This window comes from Anarhichas minor, unplaced genomic scaffold (genome assembly GCF_050575085.1).
Source record: "Anarhichas minor isolate MPS153535 unplaced genomic scaffold, ASM5057508v1 ptg000011l, whole genome shotgun sequence".
NCBI lineage: Eukaryota > Metazoa > Chordata > Actinopteri > Perciformes > Anarhichadidae > Anarhichas > Anarhichas minor.
In genome coordinates this window covers 6,240,938-6,264,801 of record NW_027466457.1, presented here as the reverse complement: position 1 = coordinate 6,264,801, position 23,864 = coordinate 6,240,938, and the positions used below count along the sequence as shown (strand labels likewise).

The window sequence follows — 23,864 nt, the reverse complement described above, 5'->3', positions numbered from 1 at the left end:
TGTTCAAGCTTCTCAAATGTGTGTGAGAAACGTGTGTTTTCCTTTTCTTAACAATATCGTAAATTAAACATCTTTGGGTTTTGGACTGTTGGTCAGAAAAAGCATCTGAAGATTATCCTGGACTCTGGGGAATTGTAATGGCCACGTACCACATTTGATAGATCAAAAGACTGATTAAAAAGGTAACTTTAAAGCTACCAATGAGAAAAATAAGTTGGTTAATAATATAGTTGTAGCCCTAAGTACTGTTACTGTCTGCACACAACGTATTCATTGGTTGTTTTCATTAGTCATTCATTGTTATGTTTGACTTGTTAATGGAGATACTCGGGGGTAATTTTAGACTCAACAATCATCACCACAGATAAAATCCCTGTAGTTTTGATGAGGGCAAATTATACATCAGAAAATAGCAGTGAGTCACTTTAAACACCACACACACACACACACACACGGGGCCGCATGGGACTCCTGTAGTGATTTTTCAAGTCGGATGCAAGTTGAGCAGACTTGTGATGCTGCCACGCAGCGCCTCTAGGGCAGTGCACGTGCTGACGGAGGAGAGAGGGAGGTGGGAGCGCAGAGACAGAGAGCAGTCATTGTGCGTGAAGGACCATGACAGTCCGGAGCGGCAGGAGTTAGAAGAGAAGAAGAAGAAGAAGAAAAGGAGGAGGAAGAAGCCTTCAACCGGGACCTTCCCCTGCTGCACCTGAGACCCACAAACCCCCCCGCTACGGAAACATGCGATTTGACAGAGATTTGCGCGCGCGTAGTTCACTTTCGCCTTCGCGAACACCTTCAGGGAGTTCACATGTTCCTGCGCGTCGACGAAGAGGCAATGTTTAAGCGCAGACTACCGGCAGAGCCCCGCGGAGTTTGGACGTGTGTTTACGTAGCTTGACAACGCGTGCGAAAACGAAATTAGCGACAAGGAGCACCGCGAATGTAGTCTTCAGGTGGGGAAAAGCGAATCGCTGTGCCTGCCCGGTGTCTTCCCCTGCGGTCCACCCTCCCGTGTGTTTCGGTTTCCCCGCGGGTGCCGTGTGGGTAAAGTGAGGCGAGGATGCAGGTGAAGAAGCACCGAGACTCGGACCGGAGCGGCGGGGACATGCTGGAAGGAGACGGCCTCCGCAAAAACGAATCATGCTTCTCAAATATCAAGATATTCTTGATATCGGAGTGCGCCCTCATGTTGGCTCAGGGCACCGTCGGAGCATACCTGGTGAGTGCAACACAAGCCGAGCTCATCGCGCGGGACTCGCGCTGCTACTGTGGGTCATATTCAGACTTTTGTCATCCGGGTCTGGGCTGTTTTTTTTTTTTTTTGCATTTGTGGTTTCTGCTGCTCGGCTCGCTTTAGACTAAATGACACGTAGCAGAGAAACCGCGGGGTGTAGAAACCTCTCTCTTTAGTGTAGAGTACAGTCTGCAGGACATCTTTCATGCTGCTCAACTGTCCCCTTGTTTGTTGTGAGGAAATATGCTGCTTTTGTGCCATGATGTGTTTTGATGGGCTGTATATGTATCTATTAGGCTGGCACAATTCAAACTGAGCCTTTTTTTTCAATTAACCATCCAGCAGCAGCTAAAGGGAGACCTTACAGCTCTGCTTCGCATTGATATTGATAGTCTTATCATACTCACAAAGGCAATAATTGGCTAATTTTACCCAAAATGTCATTCAAGGTCAAGGACACCCCCACCACATCCTTCTTACGTCCTCTTTCTTTTTGGTTTTGTTTTACTCGCTCTTTCACTTTTAATATTAATCACACTTATAACTAATCAGGGTGGTAATACGTCCCCCTCTTCTTATAAAACCTCAAAATGTGTATTTTTGTTTTGCGGTTGCAGTGAAAACATCCAAACATTGAAAGATCTTAACTCGCTCTGAGACTCTAATATAAGTTTTGTGGGACTATGCTCCCAAATATTCCTCAAAGTGTCCCAAAAGGAGCTGGTGACCAACGTGAACATTTAGTTTTTGTCGTGTTTATTCTCCAAGAATAACACTGTTTCCTCGCAGTTGCTCATAATTAGTAGACTAAAGCCTGAATGCACCGGCCATATTTGGAGTGGAACATCTTATCTTCTCGGTGAGTGGACCTGCTGAGCATCAAGCATCCCGCTGCTCGCGACAGCAACTCTGAGTCAGTTAGGATGATTTCCTAAAGAGGACTTCCTCTTGTGTATTTCAAAAGAGGCGTTTGTTCTCCTTTTTTTTTATATTGCATCAGTTTTGGACACCTGTTCAACAGTTTGAACAATAAACCAGTTGAAGTTTCTAATTATTTCCTCATTTAAAAAAAAAAACCACACACTGCTTTCTGGCCTCCTCTGTTCGTCAACACAACGGAGCTAATTTACACAGAGCTTTATTTACAAGCTGTCGGAAGGACATTGGGTAACTGGTTTGGTGACAATACGGTGAGCTGGCGTCGACCTACATGGGCTATCTCTGATTGGATGATGGGACTTAAGAGTGCTTGCTGGCAGTGAACGGACACAACTCGGCTATCATGGCCCCCTTTGGTTTCTGTGAGCCGCTTACTGTACAAGACACTTAGCAGCGTGCTGGGTGTCCTGATTTAGCAGCCCGACTGCAAGTGAACACACGGTCAACCTGCTCAGGCAAATACCTCAGAAGTACAGATTTAAGTGTCATTGTTTCCGGATTCATTTGTGGTTTTCTCAGAGAGTCCCTCCGCTCTATTTACCGTCCGTGAGTAAGAGATGCTGAATTAATGCTCCTGTGATTGTCAGGTTACATCTGAAGTAAATCACTTAATGAACGATTCTTTTCAGCAGTTGGTGACTTGGCTCGAATGGACTTCAGGGCTGCTAAAAGCTACTTTTATCATTTAATAATCTGGTGATTATTTCGATTAGTTGATTATCATTTTGTCTATGAATGTGGAAAAAGCAGGGCGGAAATGCCAATCACTATCTCCCAGAGCCCAAAGTAACATCTTCATGTGTTTTTGTTTTTTGTGTCCAAAACAATCATGCATCAATGATAAAGATAATCTTTGGTTCGAGCTCTAGCTGATCCCAGAACCATCATGCGACCGATAAGGTTTTTACGAGACGTTTCCTTCACACTTTACTGCAGTAACTCCGTCAGATTTTAATTATGCTTTATACTATAAATGAAGCCCGTGGAAGCTTTATTCGTGACTTGTGTGTATGCATCACCTGAGGTTTATTTAACGCCTCCCTGGTGAGAACCAATTCTGACGCGGCAGAGCTCGAGCTGTGAAGTGCAACTAACACCTGAACCTGAACTGTGTTCGTCTCAGCTGAGCAAATCTGTCAAACTGCAGTCGCACTGAATCAGCGGAGCCTTGTGAGAGAAGCCCGAATACAAAACCATATCGTCATTTAAGAAAATATATTAGATATCAGCATTAATAGATATGATTCAACACAGCACCTTCATTTATTTAATATATTACTGATTTAGTCATTTTATTTATTCATTCATTTTGTCTGCACACACATGCATGAACTGGAAAAAAGTGTAAACTTCGCTCATGCCCAAAAATTAAGGATAGAAGATAAAGAAACTTATATAACAATACACTGAATGCATGGCATGTGCTATATATGGCATGTCTGCACTATAGATGTAGCTTATTTTAGAAGCCAATAAAACAACTCTTTAGCGTATTCAGAGCAGTTAAAGTACCTTTAGCTAACCTCCAGGAGGCTTCACCTCATAAAGCTGAATGCAAATGATGGTAAATAGCCGAGGCTTCAGTTAAAAACAGCTGCTGTGCCTTCACAAACGGCACCGTGTCAGCATTTTCACGTCGGTGCTAAACCTTAATGTGAAGAAGTGAATGTTGGCATTTAGCTGCTTTTTAGCAGCTAGCTGGTAATAGAGACCCTGTCAGTACATCCTGGGGAAAAAAAGTTGTGATTCCTCGTGTTCGGATGAGACTCGTCCTTCTGTTAGCATGACGAGGTTTGTTTTGTTGCCATGCAACAGATTAAACATTTCCCCAGTTTGAGTTATGTGGATAAACTGTAACCGTGACCACTGACCATGTATACTCTATTTTTCCTCTGTCATTTGTTCCTGGTGTATTCCTCCTGGAAGGCTGCCTGTTTACGTCAGAGTGGAAATGCATAAACATGTTGAGACGAGGGCTTAACTCATCCAGAGTGTTTCCACTGCTCAGCTGACGGGACGTGCTCGGATAACTCGGATTTTGCTGCCGTGTCTCTTGTCTGCGTCGAGCCGAAGCTACAGTGTCAACAGGTTATAAGGGCCCGGCATGGTTTCTAAGAGCTGATCAGATCCCAGCCCGGACGAGCGTAAACGCAGCCTGTCCAGTATGTTCTCATTTAGCGAGAGAGAGAGCCACCCCGAAGGGGACGTCATGAATCAGCCTGCCGTTTTCTACCAACTCGGCGTCACTAAAAGGACTCGGGCACGAACCGCCCCCAACAATCGTCCTCGCTTTGATGTGTAGCGAAGGAGTCACTGCAGCTGTGTCCAGAGCAGCTGCAAGAACGACCTGCTGTCATTTCTGCTTCTTAAAAGTCACAGGAGACGACTTCTGTAATTACAAAGCAGATGGGCTGTCCAGTGTCTCCTCACCTATACGCCTGTTGTGCGTTTTAATATTGTCTCAAAGGGGAAAATACTGTATGGAACAATGAGCAATGTCGGACAGCATTTATAGAAACTGATCGGGTATCAGTGGGGACTGAAGAGTAAAGGGTTTTCCACTCAAGTGTTCACACTGTGTGACGTCAAAAGTGTATGACACATGCTGAATGTAGCGGAAAGTGGGAGGAAACTCAGCCAAACACTAATAATAATGTTATCTCCATTTTACAAACAGAAGAAACTCTGTTACTGATGATATTTAATACGTGGCCAAGTTTGATACTAATGTGGAAGTAAAATGAAGAAAGAGTTCTTTAGTTAAGTCACCACCACATTCGGCCTGCATGGAGCCTCAAAGGTCATTTCCTTGTTTAAACATACTCTGATCTAATCCACGTCAACTGTGTACATTAAATTAACATAACGCAAAACATTTTCCAACAGCAAAACCACAACTTAATTAATCACACAGTGAATCACTTTTTTTTTTGTTTTGGCACGAGACCCCCTTTTTTTTTTTTTTTTTTTTCGGGGGTGGGGGTTGAGCTCAGTCAAAATTCTTGAACGGAGCCAGTGAGGAAATGGAAAAGTGTGATGCCCTTTCAAGGGCAGTTTGGGACAGATCTGAAAATAGCTTCATAACTGTTTGAATGTGACGCTGTTCACATGGCACAGAGAGACTGTTCCCACAATCCTCCACAGCCCTGCTCTGCTTTATGACGCATTCATCATGGAGTCTTTCACTGTGAACTGTTGACTGTTTATTATCTCAGCCAGGAGGATCATACGATCAGTCCCGTGTATGAGTGAGTGAGTGTGCACCTCTGTGTCTGTCCACGGCTAATCTGCATAATAATTTGGGTGAGCAGAAAGCTTGGTCAGTTTAATTTTGACTTGGCAATATCTTTCAATCTCACAATACGGCAGTGGTTGTTGCAGACACACCTGGTGGAGATCTGAACTCTACTTAAGTGCACCTTTTCTAGTTTCAACTGCAAACTGAAGTGTACAAACCAACTGGGCGCCGGGAGCTGCTGGTCGGCTCTAGCGCTTGTGTGCGTAACAGCTTGTGATGAGCTACATGTTGCTGTGCCCGGCTAAACAGAAACAGAGGCCCGTTTCCAGGGAGGAGCCGCTGTGTGGAACATCTGAACAGCTTGTTATTCAAGATACTCCAATGGAAAGCTACAGTTTAGAACTTATGCTGAACACGTGCTTCTTAAAGAATACAGGCCCCGTTTCCCCCTGGTATATTAATGTGTGATCTGTATCTGGATGATGATGACATCTGATCCACAGGCCTTTGCATCTACACCTGGCTGAGATCTGATCAGACGTGAACTGGCAGACCCGATCGCGTTCCGGTCACAATGCGTTTATTTATCCAGATGTTACACCCAGACACAGATTGCATGTTGATGCCTGGTGTGAATGGGGTCATAGAGTTAAAATGCTTATGATACTCTACATTGATAAATCATACAATGAATTTTCTTTCTAAGTTGGTGACATTAGATCGCGACATCCTTGGTTTTTGTACTTGTGTGTTTCATTTTTCATGACCGTGGTTTGACGTTGTGTCCTGTTGTTGTTTTTCAGGTGAGTGTGCTGACGACCCTGGAGCGGCGGTTCAACCTGCAAAGTGCCGACGTCGGAGTGATAGCCAGCAGCTTCGAGATAGGGAACCTGGCTCTAATCCTGTTTGTCAGCTACTTCGGGGCCAAAGCACATCGGCCCCGTCTGATCGGCTGCGGGGGCATCGTCATGGCGCTCGGCGCCCTTCTCTCGGCTCTGCCCGAGTTTCTAACTAATCCGTATAAGATAGGGGACATGTGGAGGACTGACGCGGGCCGGGACGTTTGCTCCAACACCAGCAGCGCTGAAGCCCAGCGGGCTGAAGACTTTCTGTGCAACAACAGGGCCAACACCAACATGATGTACCTGCTGCTGATTGGAGCCCAGGTCCTGCTGGGGCTCGGAGCCACGCCCGTGCAACCTCTGGGGGTGTCGTACATCGACGATCACGTGAAGAAGAAAGACTCGTCGCTCTATATAGGTGAGCCACATTCCTGAAACTGTGTGACCAAAGTGTTAAAACCCCAGATTATACCTAATCTGTTGGCAAAAGGTAAATACCAAAGTCAGATAGCCAACGGCCTCTGCTGAAGGATGGTTTGATAATCTTTAGCTGAATTAAATTGCTGCTGAAGATGAGCAGTGTTCAAGGAAACAGATGATTATCACACTGGAAATTAAAAATCTATTTGCTGCAGCACATTGATTTCCCAAGGCAACTAAAACTGGTAACGCGGACAGACAGCCATGGATGCGTTTGTTCATCAGGTGCAATGTTTGCACACTTTGAGTCAACACAGTATATATATATGTGTGTGTGCTCTTCTGCTGCACACCATATGCCTTTTTGTTCCACGAACAGGCCCGATCACGTGAGTGCCAGGTGAGCAAACCTCTGAGCGTTTTAATCTCCATTATGGCCCGTTTCAGTGGCCAGATGCGGGTTAAATGTCTCTGCTTCGCTCAATCCCATCTCAAAGGCGAGATGCTGCTGACGTGGCTTCTTCGAGGTTTAAAGATGCATCCAAAGTGCTTTCTGTGCAAAGTTCTGAATACACAATGGCTGTTTAGGGGATATGTATTTGCTGTGATATGTATATTTTTTTCCCATTTCAGTATGCAGAAGGAAGCTTTAATGCGTGGCTCATTAAGCCACGGAGGATTTTCACTTCTGTAGCTTTTTTTTTCTGTGGATCCACGCCGGATATTTCACAGCAACAAACCACCCAGTGAAATATGTTAATGTCACATATAGTCTGCATGGAGAAGGGCAACATATGTTGGGAAATGCGTTTATTTGCTTTCTTGCAGAGAAAAGATGGACACCACTCTCGAGACAATGAGAGGGCATCAATCTTCTCATCTATCTTTTGGCCACAAAAGCGAATAAGGATTTATAAAAACCTCTTTTCTCTAATGTTGTTGAGTCGAGACGTGAGCTGCGAAGCCTCAGCCACAAACCCATGGAACAGTAGGCTTCCTTGTTTTTTGACGGCGACCTGCCTGTTGGTCGTCCAGACGGCCGCACCAGCCTTTGATGGAGTAGATGAGACGCGTATGCGTAGCGTGTGCTGTTCGTTATCAGCGTGGAGCAGAGACAATGAGAGCCCGAATGGAGGATGAGTTCAGGCTGGCACTCACACAGCAGCATGCATGTGTGGCCGCCTTTTGTCACTCAAATACAGGTGTGACCTGCGAAACAAAGGCAGCAGTGTGCTCTGTAATCTCAAGCCCAAAGCTAATTTTCTTAATTGCCGTTCATTGTGTTCATTTGTCCCAAACAAATGAGCGGCTTTGACATTTTTTTTTGCGCCACTGTAGTGGCTTGTAAGCAGTTTACAGTGGGAAGTGGACTGCGAGTGATTGAAGTTTGGCGGGCATAAGGGAGGCGAGATTTGCTTCTGCCCTCCTCTGATAAGCTGCAAAGAGAGTTGGAGGAAAAGCAAGCGGTGAGCAGCGAGGAACAATGTGGTATTGAGTGGCGCTCAGCTGATCGTCCTAATCCTTCTGCTGCAGGCGTGTCATGTGCCCCCAGCTGCATGAATGGAGCAGATTGTCTGAAATTCTGTGAGATTTCCTTTCACATACTGATAATGTATTTGTTTACGTCAACAAGAAACATTGTGTCTTTGTCCTGGCCAAACATTTCCTGTCGGTTTTGCACAAGTTCAGTCTTATTTTTAATTCACTGTAGATAACTTTAACCTGACATGTGTCTCACAACAGCTGCAGACAGATGTGCTGTGTGAGCATGTAGAGTAAAAGCTCCTCTACAAGTAGACTCTTGCACAGCTTTACGTGTTAAACCTTTTTCACACACTCAATGGGAGACGGAGTTAAACGCAAAGTATTCACTTCACTTTAATTCTTTAATTCCCTTTAATTATCTGATATCACATAAGCTCAGCCCAAGGTGAAGAACATCATGATGAACCCAGATACATGACACCAAAGTGTAATTGAAACTGCTATTTGTCCCGCAGACAACTGTCGCCTGCTGCTGTTGTTGGTGCACATTTTTCCCCGGTGACGTGTTATTGTTAATATTAGAGGCTGAGCCAAATGGCCAGGTGGAAAGTGTGTTGCCTGTTTGGCAGAGGCGAGCACCGCCCTGTACGAGTACGGCGGTGCAGGAGGAGCCGAGGGTAGGCCTGGAGAGGAGCCATAATTACAGAGGGACTGCAGGAATGCCAACCAGCCAGCCATGAGGTGGGTCCGAGTGGGCCGGGCCGCACATGCATACCACACAGGCCTGTGAAAAACAACTCCTCCAGAGGCTTCGCTGCCTTCCCTGTGTTTACTGCAGCAGACAGGCTTACTGCTGTTTAAACAGCTGTAAAACACACTCTGGCAAAAGTTTGTCTGCGACTCTTTCGAGAGCTTTTTGTCTCCGTCTGGTTGACATATGTTCACTGTCGCGGTTAAGAATTTGTTTTCGGAGCTTGTGCATGCTACGTGGCACATCCTTTTTCTTAAAAGGAAGTGATTCAGCGTTTGAATGCCATCACCAAGTAGAGTTAAACATAAACACATGTATTTGTGTGGCACGTTGTTGTTGTTTTGGTTTGTTTCCCCGAGACGTAGGCACTGGTCTCTGGCCTAAGGAAGTAAATATGATTGGACAGATTGCATCAACAGGATCTCTATTCCCACTGCTCTGTGACCTTTCACTATCCACTGCTAATTCTGTCTCTTCCCACAGGACCCCTGCATAAATATACTGTATAAGACACACACACAGACGGGTTTAGAGCCGGCGTCGTGTATCCGAAAGCACAGACTCCACCCTCCTGTTTCAGAAGCTTTTAAACAGCCTGGGATCTGGTCATTAAAATATAATGTACAGTGTGTAGTGCCTGTGGTAAAGTACATATATGGTGGGGGGGGGGGGGCTGAAAGTATGACATTAATTAATTCATCAGTGTCGATGCTTTTTATGCAAAATCCCACAGATTTGGACATGTGGACGTCGCTTGTTGTATAAGAAATGCATGATCAGATTCAAAAGGGTGCTAATGGAGAAGCGCAATTAAAGTGCAATTTTCTAATTCAGCTTCTTGTGCTGGCAGAAGTGACACCGTTGCTGAAGTTGTTATAACAAAGTTTAAAGTCTGAGTTGCTTCTTTGTATGCCTCCGTGCCAGCAGAAGATGTCGCCGGAGGCATCGTGTTTTTAAGTTGTCCTTCCATCTGGAAAAAAAAAAAAAAAAATACCATACCCACGAACAAGACAGCTCAGGAACGCCTGGAGGGAACTTCTCCAAATTTGGCAGTAACATCTACCGTACTTGAACTCAAGGATGAACCGATTGGAATTTGTTGGTCAAAGGTCATTGTGACTTGACAAAACACATTTTGGGGCATAACTCAATAATTCATATGCTAATAACTACAGTATGACAAATGACTCACAACCGTGAGGTGGCAATTCTAGTTTGATTCGGCTACAGCGTTGTAAGTTAACATTGTGCTGTAAGTATCTCCTGTGCTCACATGGTAGCTGCTAGGGAAGTCTGTATGTACACACTGTGGTGCTTGAAGCTAAATGCTAATGTTAGCAGCCTAAAAGGCTCGTGATGGCAACGTTAACATGCTGATTTGTAGCGAATCATTTTTACTATCTTAGTAACACCCTAGATAACACATTTTCTTTATGCTAAATATGGCTCTCAGCTGTGTAAATATTTAATGTTGGCAACAGAAAATACAAAGACACAATGCATATACAACCCAACCTGCTTTTGTCCCTCCAAACCAGGTGGACATGACCACACCCACTCAAGAGATGGGAAGTGTTTACAATTTCAACTCATTGGCAGAGCTTGTGAACATCTTTGTTTGACATGATGAATGTTATTCCTCATTCTTCAACGCCACAGATAACGAAAGCTGTCTTTAACTTGTAACAGTGTGTTAGATTGTGTCCAATGTTGGCTCAGCTGTCACGCTAACACGTACACCAGTCGGAGGCCCAGATGCTAAAGGAGCATTTATATTTCCCCAAAGAGCCTTTTCTCTTCATTTCTATATACATATTTTTTTAACAACTGAATTTAAAGCCAATGTCACTTGATTTTTGACTGCAAAGAGATGATGATTCATTTTGATTCCAGTTGACTTTATGCACCAATGTCAGACAGCAGCCAAAAGTATCAAGTGCTCTCTCTCTCTTTCTGTCTCTCGCTCTCACTCTCGCTCCCTTTCTCTCACTCCCTTTCTCTCACTCTCTCTCTCTGTCTCTTTGTCTGTCTCTCTCTCTTTGTCCATCTGCCTCTCTCTTTGTCTCTGTCTCTCTCTCTCTTTCTGTCTCACTCTCTTTGTCTCTCTTTCTGTCTCTCTCTCTCTTTCTGTCTCTCTGTCTCTATCTCTCTCTTTCTGTCTCTATCTGTCTCTCTCTCTCTCTCTCTGTCTCTATCTCTCTTTCTCTGTCTCTGTCTCTATCTGTCTCGCTCTCTTTCTCTCTCTCTCACTGTCTCTCTCTCCCAGTCAAACTAGGAATGACAGACTAGCTGTGGGGAAACACAAAGGGCTCTTTTTCACTTGTGGTCTGAGACAAGATAACTGCCTCTACCTGGAGAGCAGAAGCATAAAGAAATGCCTTTCATATCTGTATTTTGCTGCCAAACACTGGTTTGTATGCCATTGTCAGGCCTTAGCCCGGTGTATTTTATTTTGTACGTATTCAAGCAATTCCCTGATGATATATTGCAAAATCTGTGTTCACTTCAGCTCAGCAGGGATAAATGTAGCTTCAGGTTTGTTCGGTAAACTGATTGCAGTGACAATGGTCTCCGAGGGATCCTCGAGAGACTTGTCAACATTCCTGCAAAAATGCTCCGACTCCAAACGGTTGCTGCAGTAGGGCGTTTATATAAGCTACTTAAACTCGGCGCATGTTAATGTCATCTTGAAGGATTAGATTCTAAATGGCTTCTTCCGTCTCTGCCATAAGCTGCGTGCCGAGTTTGCCTAGCAACACCAGTTTGTTTTATCTCAAGATGATAAACGGCGTTGCGGTAAACGTTCGTCAGCCAGCCGCTGCTCCTCTGCATGACTCTAATGAACTGTGGGCTTGTCTTTCCACCACTGCTGCAGGCCCCCCCCCCCCCCTTCTGCTCACTTACCCCGGGTTGGTCCTAGAGGGTAGAGAAGGCACTGAGATTATCTTGTACCCCACTTGTCAACAACATGCTGCTGCTGTCTCGAAGCTAATCAGTAATTACCCCCAAATACTCCCGAGTATCGTGTAAAGGAGTCCGAAAGGAACGGAACTGAGCATATGCAAAGCTTCAAAGTGCTCTCGTTTTCGGTAAATGGAAAGTCATTGTGATTGATGGGTGGCTTCCCCAAGTTAAAGTTTCATTAAAGCTGTTTGATTTGAATCTGCCGTCCTCCCTTGAATCTAATGCGGTGATCTCTCAGCCCTGCCTGTTGATGAGGCAAAACATATGCAGCAAATTTGTCTGCTGTTAGTAATTTTAAAAAAATTCAGCGGCGGCTGTTTGCAGATGACAAGAGCTGATTGACCTGTTTGTTTGGATGCCGTGAGTCAGACGGGCGTACAAAGCTATCCGGTAGTGTTGATCTCAGAGGGGCGTGGACTTGCTGTATAGTAGCCTCATAAGGACTCGTCATCTCCCCCCAGTCAATCTGCTGTTGTTGTGGGACAGTAGTGCAGTGACACTGTAGTTATGACAGTGCATGTTTTGCCACAGTCTGTACGGTGCTGTCTGGCTGGTCGGATCAGATAAACATCCGAAGGTTTCACAAAATTCCTCGTTTTGTTTTGCTTTTGACAGCTTACACACAAAATAGAGGAAAGCAGCTGAACATTTTGAACCACTTGAACCAATTTCTATTTTAATTGTTCCAAGGACCAAATATATACAGTAGTAGAACTAAAAAAGAGCTAGCTTGGGGGTAGGGTGGATAACTTATTAGGCTTAATATAGGTCTTTATTTTTGTGTGTCTAACTTGCATCAGACTAATCTAAGAGCAGAAATCTGTCCACCACACTACGTCCAGTCTAAGATATCGTCATGAAACTGGCCTCAGCATGGCTCATCTGGAAACCCTTTAAAGAAGATTTTTAAAGTTCCACTGATGATGGGCCAACGTTTCAGGCCCGACGAACCTTTCATCTCTCAGCGGGACGATGAGGGACCTGAGAAAGTGTCAGTAAATGGGTCAGACCTCTGCAGGAAATGGATCAGTGTTGGATGACCGATATGAAACCCTCAGGCCGTCTCACCGGGGCCTGCAGAGCCGTATGTTGAAGCTCCTTGCTATTGCCATGAGCATGTTTCCCTTTTTTTATTTCTACCAGATCGCCGTCTGCAGCAGTGGAGTGGAGGCCCAGCAGAATGAAAGGTGCCCCATGTGGCCTCCTGCTGCATTGTGGCTAGTTCTGTTTATTTTTTTAGTACTTTTGGCCTAAACGTGCGTGCGGCACCTTTTCCCCTCCACCATGAATCCCTGTGGCTTCAGTAGACCTCACCATGCCACCACGCAGCCGTCTCGAGGCGATCTGGGTCAGGCTCTGCCACTGCTGATTAAAAAGGGGATTTTTTTTGTTTTGGTCACCCGTGGGGGGAGGAGCGTGGGGATAAGAGGTGGGCGGAGACGGACCATAAACACGGTAGCATCGGCCAGCCGTTGCCAGAGAAGCGGTCGGTTGTTAGGCTGTTTGTTTGTTTTTTTTTACTATTGGATTGAGATGCTCAGTCCTTGTCACTTCAAACCACGCAGGAGCTGTGTTCCTGATTGCTTTTTCTTTTTACTTTTAGTACATACTGCAGCCGCCCTTACAAAGTACATGTATTGAGACATACTTCATCTTTTTCTGGCATACTAATTAGTACGTGGAACGCACAAAGGGTTTAAAAATCACACAAATGGCTTCTGGTCAGCTCCTGTCTTGGACTTGCCAGAAAAATGAGCAGTTTGTACATCTAGACCTGACCTTGGACGAGGACTTTGCTCAGGAAGTAGAAATTCGTGCTGCGCTCGTGGCTTTGCCACAAATCCCAAGCCTCATTGATTGAGTGGTGTGTAAGTGGTTGCTCTCTGGGCTCCTAGGATTACTCAGAAGCATGTTCAGCACTTAATCCCCATATCACTGATGGCGAAGAGTGAGGGATAATAGTGCCTAATTAAATGGACTCTGATCAATAGGTGGGCCGTAATTATAATTAACCGTTTGATTGAGTCAACTGTTATCTAATCAATGTGGAAACAGAAGTTGGTCCCTTTTTTTTTTTTCTGGCTTCGCTCTGATCTAATAGTTCTGCTCCAGTTAAGTTGAGTTTTCCTGTGTTTCCATTCACATAGTTTTATAGCATTCATTCGATTAAACTTCCTCAGTTGCACCAAAAAAAAAACGTTTTTACGCTGCCGTGAGATGGCTTTTTCCTTTGTCGATTTAAAAACATGTATGCGCAAAATGGATTATGGAAACGCCTTTGCCAAATTAATTCAGTTTAGCGAACATTTAACTCTCATTAACGATCAGCTGTTTCTGTTGTTGGCATCTTCCCGGATGTATATTCATACTGTCTTTGTCTCCAGACATATGAAGCATGGCAAACACTAGCTGACATGAAAGAACAAATGCAACTTGCCTGATTGAAAATAATCCCTGAAGATTTTTCTTCTATTTGTCTCTCGTAGACGTTTGGATGGCCAAGACGATTTTTTTGTTTGTTTACGTTTCACAACCTCTACTTATACCTTGTTTACTGGCGGATTACAGCCTATAGCGTCAACTTCTGACCAAACTAGTTCAACTTAATGTCAATCGTCTTACACACATGGAGTCTGACTTCTGCATTTAACCCGTCCTCAGCATTTAGGAGCAGCGGGCTGCTGTAAAGCGCCATACAAGGTGCCACCTGCCCATCTAATGTAATGCTCATTTGCACACACACTTCAACATGTGGACCAAAGAGGAAGGTAGCCGGCCTGTCGCTTCTACACCGTCTGTCATCTTCGCCTACTGAAATGACAACCATCAGCTGTAGCTAATAAACCGTACAAACGGGAATAACTTGCCAAAAGGTCAAAATGAAAGTCTCTTTGATCTGGTTTTTGTTCTCTGTTTTGTTGTACATAGAAGCACCACTTTATCATCTCAAATTCACCTTCGAATAGGGTGGTCTTATCTCGGTGGAAACCTTGTAGCTAATAGTATCATGTCAGTCATCACAATCCCTCAGTTTATGCATTACATGGAAATAATTTAAAGTTTTCTGTCAACTTTTATTTTTACTCCTACTCCCACACGTGTCCCTCCCATCGATTCTCCTCTTCCTCAGGATGCAGCACAATTACTGCCCCGTTATAATTGGCGGCAAACACGACGTTGTACAATCGTCCGTATATTGTGCGCCTGCTTCTCACATGTTCCCGGAGAAAGGGGGGGGGGGGGGGGCTGTTGGCATCTCTACCCTGATAATTAGGCCGAGCCACCTGCTGAAGAAGCTGTTACCAGCTGCTGTCAAAGAGTCCCAAACCTCTCTGTGCTCCTCATCTTCAATAGAGCAGCTGCGACTCTCCGTCAGAGAGATGTACACGCTCTGGTCTTTTGCCCTTTCTCCTCCACCAGCCAATTGCCCCAACAATGGAGACTGTGGGTAGCTGCGTCTCTGCTCCGAGCAAACATCTTTGCAGGATTACAAACGGATCACTGTAGCGGGGCAGAAAGACAAGCCTTCGCTCTGTTCCTGTTAACTCCGACCCGTCCCGTCTACCCGTCCTCCTCTCTCTGCTGACCCGGTGTTCACAGAGCTGGCAGTCTGCTTCCAGCATCTCATCACGGCCCTGTTTGAAAACATGCCCAGTCTGTTGATGCAATCTTATGGCACAGAAAGAACATCATTATTACTGTAACGGCAGTCAAAGCGTGCATTACTGTGATATCTGGAAACCGCTAGCTTTGCATAAAAAAGACCCGGCAGCATTGATGCACACGCACTGGTCATTTTACTAACGATGAAGATCATTTCATTGATTAGGAGTGTGGACTTTTAATCTGTCGGACGAAGAAAAATGGACTTTCAGTTGGAGCGAACGAGTACTGATGCCATTGAGGTTAATGAGGGCTTCTACTGCTTCCTGGAACAGTTGGGAGTGTGATGACACATGGTTAATGGGACTCAAAGATTAAGTGACTGCCTGTCGGGTTAAAGTAGCCTAATGCCTCTGATCTACAAGGTGCAAGAAGAGCCTGACTACAGGCCGCCTGAGCGCAACACGAGTACATGTTGCATGTTTAGATGAGCTACGTTTTATTTGACAGTAAGAGTAAGAAACGATACACCAACAGTTGGGTTTTTACCCCTAAGATATTACATGCTGTCTCACTGCATGCTGACGGTGAGACATCATGCATATTACCAGCTGAAAATAATCATTAGTCTGACTATAAACACCTGTGTTTTTCTTACTGCGGCATGTCAAACTGTCTAAAAGCACCCATTGGAACTCTCGTCAGGGCTGTGTGGGCGTGTTCAGACGGTGCTTAATTAGCATCTCCTCCAGCCAGACAGATGACACGTGCATCATTGTGGTTACTACACACAGTCTGCTGGTAACATCAGAACATCATCTCAGTCCTCATGAAGTATAACGGATGAAGGAGCAGGACCACCTCCATGTATGTTACAGACCTGTTTAATACGATGGCTTCAGTCTGTCTTATGTAGTGGAAGAGGGCCGGATGTTGATTTTTCCAGATTAAACAACATGTATTTATACGACGGGGCTTCACTGTTCCAGCTCTGCCGTGTATCTCACTCGATGAAAACCTTTTCCCCTCTCCCGCCCCGCTGCAGTGTGTTTCACTTAAGTGATTTTTCTCTGTATTGTCATCCAAGGAGTCATGTGATGTGGCATCCAGAGATCTGTCGGGCACAGTCGGCGTTTAGTGTTTGTTCTTTTTTTAACTCTGATATCAAACAGCTAGAATGAATATAATGCAAAATACAAACAATTATTTGCATTGTCGATTAATCAATTAAGTCTATGATAGAAGTCCACGGTAACGTCTTCAAAAGACAGTCCAAAAAAACACAAATATTCCATTAACAATGATATGAATCGGAGAAGGAGAGAAAAGCCTCACGTTTGAGATGCTGGAAACAGAAAATGTTTGCTTAAAAAATGACTGAAGCAATTAATCCCTCATGAAAATAGTTGCTGGTTTTCTATTCAACGACAAATTGATCAATCGATCAAATCATTTCAGCTTTGTTTTACTAAAAATACTTATATGGGACATGATTGGGCTTTTAGCGTGTTTTTAAAGCCATGAAGGTTCAGAATATGTAGTGTGCGGTTTTAAGAATATTACACCAATTAAAATAAAATCGTCATCTGTGTTTTGCCTTAAATTACAGAAGACGATGTGTTAAAAATCAGACTAAATGTAGAGGATTCTCAGTGAATGTCCTGCTACTTAGGAATAACTTGGGTTTAAGTAGTCTAGACTCATATCAGAAGTCTACATATGAAGAAGTGAAGGCTTCAGCGAGGCCCGACGTTGACCCCATCTCGGGCCGTGACCTCTCGGAGGCTTAGATTGAGCCAGAGCTCAGCTTAACGTGACCGGGTGTTGAGGGGAAGAGAGCCGCTGAGAAGCCGGCGTGTCGTCCGGTCGCCGCTCGGCGGTAAACCCGACCACCTCGTCCTCACGGTCCAAACGCTAATAGTTCTAGACGTGTCCTTAAGCTGCGCTCCGGGGCCAGTCAGGAGTGGACTAGGCGAGAAGACGACGTTTTGATGTGAGCTCGCAGCCGGACGTGTGTGTGTGTGTGTGTGTGTGTGTGGGGGGGTGGGCTGGTTTCAAATTTGAGATTGTTTGACGTAAGCGGAAGTTAAAGCAGGATGATCCTGATGTAATGGCATTTGAATGTGAGTTGAGAGCCTACTTTAAGCTTTGGCTTGTTATTTAGGTCATTGCTGTGTAGAGCTGACAGGGTTACTCTAGGCTGCAGCTGACCAACAAACCAACTCTGGAACAATAAACTGATGGTTAATTAGTCCATCAACAGAGAAATCATCCGTATCATATAATCATATAAATATATAATAAGCATTTTCAATACATCTCCTTTGGCGATTGGAAATTATATTTTCGTGCATTTTATAGACAAAATAATGAATCGGGGAAAATAATCTGCAGACTCATCAATACAATATAAATGAACCATTAAAAACCTGTTGGATTACCCGCAAAATGCATTGCAAAGCTGGAAATAGTTTTCATAGGACCGAGAAGCTATATTAATGTAATATGAATTGAATTAACTGTATTCTATAAGACGTTGTTGTTGTTGTTGTTTTAAAGCTGCCTTCAGTGTGAATAAAGTTGACATTGATACTAAAAGCTACTCAGGTGGGCCGAGGCTCCACTTCCTGGGGTGAAAGCAGGTGTCTAATGCTGTTAGTGCCAACTTCTGGATCACTGAAGATTTAGTCGCCGTTAATATCCCCTGTACTTTTGCATGACTTTAACATGAGTTTACATAACGGATGTCTGCGGGAATTGATCATCATGTGTACGGAATTTAAAGTCATTCTTGTTTACTCTCGAGAAGGAGATTTGTTTATTTCGATTGGCTCCTTTCCTCTCAGCAGGTCTGTTTTTTTTTTTTGCTGCTGTTCGCAGGTTCACATCACGAGGGAGTCGCTGTGCAGCAGTCTGCAGGATTAGGGTGTTAGTAGTGTTGTCCAAAGAAAGAGGATGAGGGAATGGGGCTTCAGTAAGATATTGTTTGAGAAATGTGAGATAAGAATTCCGTCAGTTCCCCGAAGAGTGCCTGAAGACAAATGACTTTGAGATCAGATGCGACAGCAGAAAAAGTCCAAATGAAATGGGACGAAACTTTACGGAGACTGCACAACCAGTTCCTTGGAGTTTGTTTTTCTTGAAATATATTGAGGTGTGAAGCAGAGTCTCACTGTGTTATTGGCAGATGGAGTGGCCAGTCACTTGAGAGCCACTGATTATGTCATTGCATGCTTGTGTAGCTTCTGAGTGAAGTACTAAGACCCGATATCTTAATGCACTTTCTAATGAAGGGCTAGTGAGAAACTGCAGCAGGTTGTGAGTGGTGAGAAATAGGACACGAGCCGGTTAACATGTGGCTGATGTGAGGTCAGAGTTAGACCAGCACATATAGCATCAGTGTGCCTCTACATGCAACATCAATGCTGGTGATTGAACTGGGTCCTCCGCCGTAACAACAGAGCACTGATTGACAAGTTTACGACCACCAATCACTCTGATTGCTTGTGGAAATTGTAAATCCTGGTCGTTTGGTCGTGGTGCAGAGCTCCGTGCATGTTTACCGGCTAGCTGGTAGTCCGGAGTCGGGCTACAGTGGCAGGGAAAAAACGAGGCCGGTGTATTTGTGAAGAATAATTTGCAGGTGAAGCAAAAGTGCACCCAGTTATCAATACACACTGTAAAATGTGCCAAAATGAAGCTATATTCACTAGCCCACCAATCTAACAAGCTCAGCTTCCTGTCCTAAAGCAACAGAGAAGACCAGCTGACGATAACTAACAAACAAGGATGTATTCTATGACTCCATCAAAAGAAAAACTTCACTTTCAAATGTGATAAACCCTCATTTTCAATATTAATTCACAACAATTAACAGACCAAAGGGCTTTTAAACCACAGATGTGAAGCTGTGTTTTTCAGGTTTACTTATTTATTTTACTGATTTGATTTCTTATTTCTTATATTTATCACTTTTGTCATTTGCTGTTGTAATCCTGCAAATGTCCTCTGTGGGACAAATACTCATAATAATCGTATCTTGAACACAGATTGAGTCATTATTGTGCAGGCTGTTTCTGTGCCGTTGAGAGAAGAGGAAGCAGGAGGATCGTTGTTGGGCGCGGTGCATGACTTGGTCTGAGTCCTTTGTGTAACTGTCGGCGTGAGTGAGGCCACCTTACTTCACTGGACATGCAGGAAACGGCCTGTGCTGATCTCTGAGTGTTTCTCCCGAGTCTCTTCAATCTTCAAAACGTCTTCACGCTTCTACGCGGAGGATGTTATGGCCATGATGTACGGCCGAGGAGGAAGACGGGGCTGTTTGTTTGAAAGCTCTGTAAATCGTGCGCTCTTAAAACTTTACAGTAACCTTGAAGTCTCTGTGTCTGCTTTATGCACTTCTTCCCTCCCAAGACTCTTTTTGTTCCTGCTCTCAGTTGACCTCCTGACAGAGATGCAGAGCTGAGACACTGGCTGTAACCTTCAGCAGTCGTTTGGCTCTCTCCGTTTCAGTCTGGGCCCTTGTGGAAGTGGCACCAGCTGTTTGTCTGGCCTCCGACGTCGCACCGTCCCTCCGCTCTTACGTAGCTCAGCCGACCTGGGCCAGATTAAATGGAGGAGAAGGAGTTCCCTTTGTACAGTGAGAGCGGGAAATAAACTGAGGAGGGCACGGGCTTAATGCATCCGACATTTCGATTACCGTGAGCTTTTCTGTTCAGCCTCGCGCTGCGTTGGATTACAATATCAACCCTGCTCTGACGGTCTAAAGAAATTTAACTCCGGGACAAAAGGGTTTTTTAAATGCCAATTATCTCTGCAGAGAACCTTGTATCTGTGTGGAACGGCGGTAAATCGGCCTCTGGCTGGGCTTCACCTGGCTCCACATTCGTCTCCAAAGTGTTTTTTTTTTTTAAGAAGAGTGCAGCCCAGCCTGTCACGGTTATCATCTCCTCTCTTATGGCCTCATCTTTGGCTCAGCCAATACAAAAGACCATAAGACGGAGGTGCTTGTATGTGGCCGCGTATTTAACAACAATGACTATAAATATAGGATTGGTGCGATGTCGTAGGCAGACACAAGACAAAGAAACAAAGTATAAGACTTTCCAGCTCTTCTGAGAGAGACGCACACATGGAATGAACCCTCCTTGTAAACTCGGTGGCTCAGTGGTAGAGCAGGGTCGTCCGTCAGCCAGAGGGTCGCTGGTTCGACCCCCGACCCCATGTCCATGTGGCCCAGGTAGCCCCTGCCATCAGTGTATGAACGAATGATGACATGTAGTGTTAAAGCACTTTGAAGGGTCGGGAGGCTAGAAAGGCGCCGTATTTCTGTGGAAGATACGTCAAGGACCTTCCACATGTGGTAAACCACAAGAGCTTCATGTGAAGTGTTACAAAGGCGTCCCTCTGTGTTCTTTAAAGGGAAGGCGTGGGTGTTTGTGTGTTCAACATTTATCTGACGTCAACTTTTCAAACGTAGTTCTTGGTTATAAGATGCATCTATGGGTTAATTAATATCCGGGAAAGCTCCCAGCTCCTTCTATTGGTCTCTAAACAAATTAGAAGGAAAGAAAAACAATAGAGCGGAGCTTTGTTATTGAATTACTTCTGACACGCTCCCCTGAGAGTGTAATTCACAGGATGCTAAAAGGCTCGGGTGCACAACAACGTCAACAAATTAGTTTGTTTTGTGCTTATCTTGTAACCGGACCGCTGGAAGGGAAAAGGGATTTTGAGGCATTTTAGAAAAAGCAGTGTGTTACAAAGATTACCCACGGCAGTGGTCGTGGACGGTCCTTCATGGAGATTTAATGTGCTTAACTTTTTTTCTTTTTCCCCCAGCTTAATCCTGTCATGATAAATATGAAACGCGTCCCTTTCCAGCTTGAACAGGCGCGCGGTTGTGTTTTTATCTGTGACCGGAGTGCAAAGGTTGGTTATTTATAATAAGATCGCAGCGCTGAGCTGGATGACTAACGTTATGGCCACATGCCGTCTACCTCCTCTGCTCCGCCTCTTCCTGTACGCAGAAGAAGTTACATTTAAAAGAATATTATGACATTTTGGGAAATATTCTTTCATTTATTCCCTCTCTTGCTGAGTTAGATGAGAATATAACTTCCCAAAATGTTGACCAATTCCTTTAAGCCAAACTGGAGAGTTTGACACAGGCGGTCTGTGTGTTTTTAACATGTAGCATCTCAGTGTTTATCTGGAGCAGCTCACATTAAGTAGATTAGGCTCCGGTTGGTAAAAAAAAACAAAATATATGTATTTTTTTTTTTTTTTTTATTAAATCTTTCATGTTACGATTATCATCAACTTTAAACTTGTGTTGGCCTTGTTTCTGGAAGCAGCAGATTGATGAGCAGCCATGCTCCCTCATAGATTAGTGATCTCTGTGGAAACGTTTATACGCTCGGTGGTCCGCGGGCTAGCTGAGCCGTCGTTTCCTGCAAGGTGATTTCACCAACTGAATTTCCTCTTTGATGTTTCCTATGGTGAAAGAAATTGTGATGTTGTTGCTATGAGAAGGAAACACTCAGTTTCTAAGGAAACACTCAAAGCAGAGAGTACAGAGGCCTCGTTTGCAGCACCACAGGCACATTTGCTGTATACACAGGGGCTGCAGCCCTCTCGGAAGTGCTGTTAAACTGCACAGTTTCTTTGGTGTCTACTAAACACTCCCCGATGTACCACAACAGCTCCTTCCTGTGTGTTTGTGGGTGCGAGTCCCTCTCGCTGTCTGTATGCAGAGGTGGTTAAACACTGTTGTTTGAGCTTAATGGTTTTAAACTTTGATTTCAGTCTTGCATTCGGACTGTAAGAAGAGGAAATGACATTTCTTTTCATATTGCAGAAAAAAAAAAGAAGAAAAAAAGCTCTGGCGCCTCATAGATATATATTTGTATCTTTGCTCATTTCCGTGCCGGCCTGACTGTCGACCGCAAAGATGTTTCAGCTGAATGTTTATGACAAAAGCAGTTTGTTCCAATCCCAACATGAAAGCTCCTTTTCTTTTGTTTGACTCCTCGTCTGGCCTAAATGAGTCCGTTTGTGCCCCATCACAGTTAGGGAGCCGCACCTAACAAATCGGTGAGCCATTTCCTTCATGTGAAGAATAAACTGTGGTGTGAACGAGGCAACAATTATGTGAATGTGTCCCCTCCCTTCCTATGTGGGTGGTCAAAGGCGGGAAGCAGACCGTGCGTTCACTCTCGGCACTAGTGGAGTCGTACAGAGCTTAGTCACAGTTTCCGCTCTTGTTCATTAAGTGGCTGCTCCTGGCATCCCAACAACATCTCACTGGAGGCTCTGTGCTGACGGCAGCCATGCTCAGGCCAGTGGTTCTGATGCTGCAGAGATGATTTCATTTGACTTCTGATGCTAATCTATAGACAGACTTAGAACTCTGTCTGTTTTGTTGCTGTGTGCCACATGCAGTCCAACAGTGCAGCCTGGTGATGCCGCAGATCACAGGACATGCGGTCAGGGAGACCGACTCTCCCAAAGTGAGCTTTCGAGTCTTCATTCTCTGCCTGCAGTCTGAGTCACAGCAGCTGACTCTCACCCCGCTGACAGCGCTCTAATGAGGATTCTGGATCAAGCTCCACGTAGCGGGGACGAGGCGGCTGGTTTCTGTTGTCAGGCGTCGTCCTCGCCGTGTGTGCTTGGATCTGTTTGTGCGGCAGGGCGTTACCCTGCGAGGGTGAGACGGCTGAGCCGTGTGATCATAATGTTTGCAGAGTCACTGCTTGCTGCACTTGTCTTGAGAGAGTTGATCTTTCGTGACAGCCAAAATGTTTCCCTGTCTGCTGTCTTGCTTCACGCCGTACCTCCTGGAACATGAACGTAGAGCTGAAATTAAGCTAAAATGTCAAATATTCTGTGGGTCCAGCTTCTCAAATAACCGAGCTTTTCTGTGTTTTATATCATTTCATCTTATTGGGTTTTAGATTGCTGGTTGGACAAAGCAAAACATTTGAAGACGGCATTTTTCCGATTTCTTTTTTTACATTGCGTGGACTTCCTGAAAGTGGATGCGTTTCTAAAAGTGTTCTCATCATTCAAAATAAAATGTTAATTGTTTAAAACTATTTCTACTGACACACAGGGCTTTAATATGGTTTTAGAATAAAATAAAACTTTATTGTCCCACCGCAGCAGGACATGTGTCTCTTTATCTCACAGATAAAGACAATAAAACGCAATACAAATAATAAACACAGAGCGTATTACATTTCATCTGCAATATATGTGCAAACGTTGATGCTACTTATTGAAATCCTCCGGCATGGGGACATTGATCGCCCGCTCCTCCTGTCCACATGTCTGCGTGTCCTCCAGCGAGACACTGAACGCCAAATAGCTCCCCAAGCACCACTC

General features: G+C 44.6%; 1 protein-coding gene across 1 annotated transcript; it reads left to right on the top strand.

Annotated features, from left to right (window-relative positions):
* The first annotated feature begins 590 nt into the window (after positions 1 to 590).
* On the top strand, positions 591 to 23,068 carry LOC142947885 (solute carrier organic anion transporter family member 3A1-like). The gene is made up of 3 exons (XM_076089756.1): positions 591 to 1,222; positions 6,218 to 6,674; positions 22,923 to 23,068. Exons 1-3 carry the CDS (start codon positions 1,064 to 1,066, stop codon positions 23,066 to 23,068), a joined length of 762 nt encoding a protein of 253 aa, XP_075945871.1. The 5' UTR covers positions 591 to 1,063.
* Positions 23,069 to 23,864: the final 796 nt, after the last annotated feature.

What these genes read in the sequence shown, in the direction of transcription:
- LOC142947885 (XM_076089756.1), top strand. Translation starts at nt 1,064, where the DNA reads ATGCAGGTGAAGAAGCACCGAGACTCGGACCGGAGCGGCGGGGACATG. An exon ending in GCACCGTCGGAGCATACCTG is followed by an intron (nt 1,223 to 6,217) that starts GTGAGTGCAACA and finishes GTTGTTTTTCAG; the next exon opens with GTGAGTGTGCTGACGACCCT. An exon ending in AGACTCGTCGCTCTATATAG is followed by an intron (nt 6,675 to 22,922) that starts GTGAGCCACATT and finishes TGCCACATGCAG; the next exon opens with TCCAACAGTGCAGCCTGGTG.